Below are 6,517 nucleotides of genomic sequence, written 5' to 3' on the forward strand. Positions count from 1 at the left end.
GATCCGCGGCGGCGGAGGTCTCGACCCCCGCCTGAGGGAGAGGAGGTGGGGCCCGGGGATTGCATGCGATCCTCCAGCTGGCCATTAGGCGAGGGGAGCTGGAGGCAGATGCAAAGGTTTTGGGGGTTGTTAGGGTTTTTGTTGTGGTGAGGTGAGCTAGGGTTTCGATGATCGCCATGAATTGGCGGAACTTGAGCTGGAGAGGCTTTAACAGAACAAAAGGAAGAAGAAATGGGACTCCACCATTTTTGCTTTTCTTTATAAGACAGCCGGCTGTTTGTTTGAACACAAAATTTTGCCCCCCATGGTGAAATAAAAAGTTAGTCACCTAAACTTTTGGAAATTTGTGCATATATTAATGGACACCACTTAAATAACTCCCTAAAATATGACTTACACAACACAATTTTGTCGCAGTCTTTCCGAACGATTAGAAGGTTTTAATATGACTTACACAACATTGTCACAGTCTCGAGTTTAATTCCTGCCTGCTTACCTAGAGCTGGGCTGAATTAAAGTGGTCCCTAAAACATACGCAAGATTGCTGATTTGTTGCTTTATATCGTATTTTATTTTGTTCTTGCTTTTTGTGTAATTTTATTTGGGTATCCGTATCATTAATCTAAGCAGGGGACACTGAAAAAGCTGGAGCAAGAAAAAGAAAACAGTACATCTTATGTACTCTTTTGAGGGGCATGATATGGACCATCTACCATTTGAATTGAAATTGCCATTTTCCTCACAACCACTAATTACAAGTTACAAGCTCTACTTATTTATCTTAACCACTTATAATAGTTTGTTTCTAGTAACAGGCTTTGCTTCTCAAAAGCTGTATACATGTTGCATACAAAGCGCTCATTTCAGACCTTTGGAACCAGTCGAGGACGCGCTAGGAAAGAGAAACGCATAAACTTCAGCAGTAGCATGAGTAGACCAAATGGTTCTTCTGAGAGACATAAGTCGATATGAAATCCGAGGCCGTAGAACTCTGCCTTTCAGAGGGTACTAGTATTTGGGTTTTACCCGAACTTATTCTCTTTCCAGCAACATTTCCATAGAAGAGACCAGAGATTGCAGGGACAAATGCATCGCTCTGGGTACAAATATGAAGGTCGAGAGCTGTCTCCAGTTCGCCACTTTTGGCCCTCAGGAATTCGCCCTTCTTCTCTGCGGGTATTATGTCATCCTGCAAGTGTACAAATAAGCGTGTACAAACTCGTTAGAAGACCAAAGAATTTAATTTAATCTTACACCTTATGTCAATTGTCTTCAGTTACAATCCTAAATATGACTATATGAGTCTCGAAATGACAAGCAGGAGTTGTCAACTGGTAATTAATTGTCTAATAGTGGGGGTTAATTGCAGATAGATCCCCTAAACTACCGCTACATTGAACTTACTATCCCTGTAATTATATTGTTGCAGATAGATCCCCTGAGTGAAATCTTTTTTACCCTTTTCGGGGGGGTTCTTTCTACAACAATTTTTTCATTCAAAGCTGCAACAATAGAATTATGGGTTCTTAAGTTCAATTTGGTGATAATAAAGGGGGCCTATCCACGATGACCCTTAATACCGTAATAGATCTCGAGATTCACTGGATAGACTTTGATAGTTAGGACTATCATATTACACAGATGCTATCACAATGAAAGTACTGAGGGGAAAGGAGAAAGGTTGCTGACCTTGGTGTAAGTTTTAGGAAAGTTCTCTTTCAAAATATTGAGACTATCATGCCACCATGTCTGAGTCAAATAGACAGTGGTGTCCCCATCAAAGCCAACTCTTTTCAGAAAATCACTGACTTCATGTGCACTGTAACAGTTTTTCCTCCCATTGCTTCCACTCTCCTTGCATCCCTTTTGCTCTAAAGCATCAACCCTCAAATCAACTGCCACAAACCTGCCATCAGATTTGCGACTCAGTGTTCTTAGTCTCTGGACCATTGTGTCAGCAACTCCTTGAATCTCTGGTTTCAGTTCGAGACTGCCGAACATAGCTAAGCATGAAGTTGAATCCAAGTCGTTGCTCTGCTTTTCCCTCTGCCTCAGATTTATTGAAGGAAACACGATTGCAAGCCTCAAGTAGCTCTTTGTCCTGAAAATGGGTTCAATATTCTTCGTAATGAAGTCCTCGGACACCCTGTTAGGAACTCTCACAACTGCAGGTTTTCCGGCTGTTACTTCAGCAGGGAGCTCTTTGACTATCTTGACCACACCGTCTAAGTTCTTCATGAATTTTTCAATGTCATACACATCTTCAAAATTCCTATAGTTACATAGGTTATATATCAGAACATGTAAAAGCTATAGCTGTAAATCATTTATGAAATTACTGAATAAATTGACAAATAGTGATAAGCAGACAATAGAAGATCAATATAATCTGGTCCTATGAAGTATAAAAATGAATTTATTCATGCAGTGTTTGTATAGGACAGCTAATATTTATTAACAATAAAGGCCGGAACTAAATATTTCATAATCCAGTATCAGATCCTCCAGCAGCTGTGAGACCAGTTACATAAACGGTAAAGTTAGACTGTTAGCAGCATTGCTGTTCAATTCTTTTGCTGTCACATCTTTATCTTGCAACCAGATAATGTTATCTTTTTTTAGGATTCATGAGATTTAGAAATGATACATAAAGACAGAAAGCATTCATTTTCAGGTACATTTATTCAATCTTGTTATGTAAAAAGTAAAATATGAGGCTCCAGTCATGACACAGATATAGTAGAAGAAGAAATAGTTGATGGCAGCGAACTATAACGAACCAAAGGAAGCTTTTCATCAAAGATGGCCAATTGGCAAAATAGAGGTGGCTAAAAATTTTAAAGGCTTACCACTTTTGACCCAGTTCACTTCCTCTGATGTCAGGTAAGACAAGTGTAGCCCCTAGATACCTTGTAATGACCACTGCATCTGTTATCTGATCAATTTAATGGATTGCATGTTAGCATTAAATATGGTTCAAAATAATAACAATAATTATTATGCTAATAATAAATAATAACAATAACAATAATAATAACACCAACAATAATAACATAACAGTGCATCAAGTAAAACGAGGAAATGATATTAAAACAAACAACTAGCTATGCTTAAAAAACAAATATATTCTAGTGATTTCCTCAGAATAAAACGATAATTGTCACCGCTAGGTAGGCTTTTTCATGAAGTTGTATTGGAGGAAGATAAAGGAGCCTGTGTCCTACAGTTTTTAGATGTGAATCACAGATTTATTCCAATATATTGAGAAGGAACTGAGGTCAATGGGAAAGTTCTCACTACTACCGACCTGATGTAGCAAGATGATGACATCAAGTCCGCTATCATGTAAATCTATAATCGCAATGGTTTCATGAATTGTGTTGGAGTTCACCAAGACTAGGGTTCAATTGATGAAATTTTGACCATCTATCTTCTTTCGATTCAATATAAGCTCCCCTCAGATGAAGTCATCAAATATTGACCTCATTCTAGTTCAGAACAAAACTTCTAATGAAATCATCACATATTGACCTTGCGCTGACCTCAGATGAAGCCTTCTACAATACATGCCATCAAAATTTCACAAGTATCTTATAGCTTTATACCGTTTATTGTAACAGAGGACCCCACAAGATTGTTTAGGATTTGGAATTGACATTAAAAGCTAATCAAACTTATCCGAGGTTCGAACATATTCAACTATGTATTATATCTTTCAAACTACTAGATTTGAGAATAAACACCCTGCACAACTCCCTTGTTAAACCTCTTGCATGGATCCTTACTACACCTTTAAATTAACACATTAAGTAAACTACCTTTAAATTAACACATTAACTAAACTATGTTAGAACGTTATAATATGCATTAATAAAAATTAACTACAAAATATATACATTAACAAAGATATCTGTGGTGCTATACCTGTGAGAGATGGTATTCAGGACCAGTTGTCAAAGAGAAGGTGATGAAACCTTTGGATTGCTCTCCCTCTTCTAAACATTAATAAAAAAAATTGAGGAAAAAAATCAGAATTAGAATCGATTCAGGCTCAGAATGCTGTATTATATACCAGTAACAATCAAATCTAATATGGGTTTGTATAAATTACTTGAAGCCGGCTTATTCCAACAGGGTTTTAGCTCTGGGCTCTTCTCCATCCAAGGTCCTTGATTTCCCTCTGGAACGGCATTATTCCCATGCGCATTATTGTCAATTGCATCCAAGTGAACAGCATGTGTTGGAAGCCTCACCTTTACCACGAATAACATAAATCTTTTCATCAGTCTCAAATCTTGCTTAATTCCATCATGCAAGAAGCTATATCAAACAACATGAGCTTTTGAATGGAGACTTTTAAGTAAATTAAATTAAAATCAGGATATAATAAACTAGTACATTAAGCTTAATTCACTTCTTATGAAAAGTAATGTCAATTCCAGTAAGAACAATCCTTATCAGTCCTAAAGTTTTACTTAATTCCGTCCTGAGAGAAGCTAAACTAAAACCAAATTGCAACCTATTCAAACCACACTCTAATGAAATAAATATAGAAATAAAAATTAATGTCAACTGCATTCAGATTAATCTTTTTCCACAAAAAGATCTCCATAATTAACAATAACAACATCGAGGAACCCCCCTACATTCAGGTTAATCTTTTTTTCCACAAGGATCTCCATCGAGACTGAGAACAGATCCACATCAAATCCTCAACACGTTGACATAATTCAACAACAAAACACCAAATTTAATCACAAAACTAACACGCAAGTCCAAAATACAATACAACGAACCTAAAAACCCAATCAAATTCAAAAACTCCAACTCAAGCTCAATTAATCAAGATCGTACCTCATACGAATCAAAGTGATCCTGCTTAATCATATTCCCAAGCATCGCGAACATTGACAGAGTGAGAAAAGCAGCAACCACTTGTCTCGGATCGAACGCCATTTCCCTTTCAATTCGAAATCAAGAAGAAAAAGAAGAAGAAGAAGAAGAAGAAGAAGAGAAGCTCCTTCGAAGTCCCTTGCGGATCTGAAAGAGGGAGAGGTTTAAGCTCAGAGCAAGATCCGAACCGTTATAAGAAGAGGAGAGGAGAGAGAAAGCGACAGCTCGGACCGAGGAACCGATGGAGCCTCGAGCTCGGCAAGTGCCGACACCTTGAGAAAACGATACGAGACCTGTAACCGATACTGTAGCTACTCTCTCCTTTTGTATTTAAATGCCCTTCTGTTTTCTTGTTTCTCTTTTCTTTTTTGCTTTTTTTTTCTTTTTTTTTTGTTGAGATTTTTTTTATTACTGTTTGGCGGTAAAAAAAAAAGGATGAAAATGCAAGGTGAGAAGTCTCAGCGGAGGAAGCGGCGGTTGTGGGGGCTGTGGATCCGCTGTCTTGTCCCGGACAGCGACCGGCTTCTGTTGTTGACGGGTCGGGTTTTTTTTACTATTGTAACGAAACCCGAATTGATATTCCGGGTTTTAATCCGTGAACATCACAGAATTAATGTAATTATTACGTAACTGAGATATATTAGTCACACTATTATGATTGTGTATATTACTTGTAGCGCAGTATATGTGGTCCTTGTGTATAAATTCCTGTTGAAACTATATGGGATCCTTGTGTATAATTAATGTAATTAGTAAACAAATGTGATAAAATGCATGCACTTACTAGGTTTAATCGATAATACGTTGGTATAAATTGATTACCTTATATGTTCATTATCTTCTTGCTGGATCTAAAATATGAGATTCTTAAGGATATTGCTTTTTTTACTTAGTTATAGTTAAAAAGTCATTCTTTTTTTTTCCCTTTTTCTGACGAGATAATATGCCTGGTTTTCATTCTAGAAATCACGTAGAACTATAAATCACAGGGGTTAACAAGTTAGGACGACACGTGAGCGTCATGCGTTAATGTTGCTGACACACGTCAGGAGGCACGTGAATATGAGCATGTCGATGTTGATACTTTGATGACACGTAAGTATGAGCGTGTCATTGTTAGTAACGTATTAGAAATTGCTTATGGTCGAAATAGGATGACAGATCAGCAAGAATATGTGATCAGCAAGGGTTACACATCAGATTGAGTTGGTCAGTATCACTAGCGCACATTGGAAACCGAAGAAGGAAGTAACAGACAATAACAACCTGGCTCCCGCTAGTCAATTGTTTCTTTTCACTTGCACCCGTCATCGCTTATGAAATAATAAAATAAATTTATTCGAGGAAAAAAAATAGAAACTCGCAATAACTGTTACCTTTGTTTACCATTAATCAAACTTGATTTGAATGCATACATAAGAAAGTTTGCTCTTAAGTTTTGCATATTATGACTTGAATACATCTTTAAAATTATGGATGGAATGAAAACATACATGTGAAGATGCCATATTGGGCATGAGCTAACCCCAAGTGAGGAATAAGGATCCTACCACAACCGTAGGGTGGTTTGCATCATAAATAGAAGAGCTAAAATTTTCGAACCTATTTCCTAACCATTTGTGGA

General features: G+C 37.3%; 1 protein-coding gene across 1 annotated transcript; it reads right to left on the reverse strand.

The window, feature by feature from the left end:
- On the reverse strand, window positions 702–5,189 carry LOC109840396. Its single transcript, XM_020409024.1, has 7 exons — window positions 5,125–5,189; window positions 4,855–5,040; window positions 4,112–4,253; window positions 3,925–3,995; window positions 2,850–2,935; window positions 1,690–2,272; window positions 702–1,189 (listed from the first exon to the last, which is right to left on the reverse strand). Exons 2-7 carry the CDS (start codon window positions 4,954–4,956, stop codon window positions 917–919), a joined length of 1,257 nt encoding a protein of 418 aa, XP_020264613.1. The 5' UTR covers window positions 4,957–5,040; window positions 5,125–5,189; the 3' UTR covers window positions 702–916.

The sequence above is a fragment of the Asparagus officinalis genome, chromosome 5, assembly GCF_001876935.1.
Source record: "Asparagus officinalis chromosome 5, Aspof.V1, whole genome shotgun sequence".
Taxonomy (NCBI): Eukaryota; Viridiplantae; Streptophyta; class Magnoliopsida; order Asparagales; family Asparagaceae; genus Asparagus; species Asparagus officinalis.

Excerpts from the sequence above, each read along its gene's own strand:
- LOC109840396 (XM_020409024.1), bottom strand. The coding sequence starts at position 4,956 with ATGGCGTTCGATCCGAGACAAGTGGTTGCTGCTTTTCTCACTCTGTCA. Across the intron at positions 3,996-4,111 it reads TTGGAATAAGCCGGCTTCAA|AAGAGGGAGAGCAATCCAAA; the intron begins GTAATTTATACA and ends ATTAATGTTTAG. Across the intron at positions 2,936-3,924 it reads CTGAATACCATCTCTCACAG|ATAACAGATGCAGTGGTCAT; the intron begins GTATAGCACCAC and ends TAAATTGATCAG.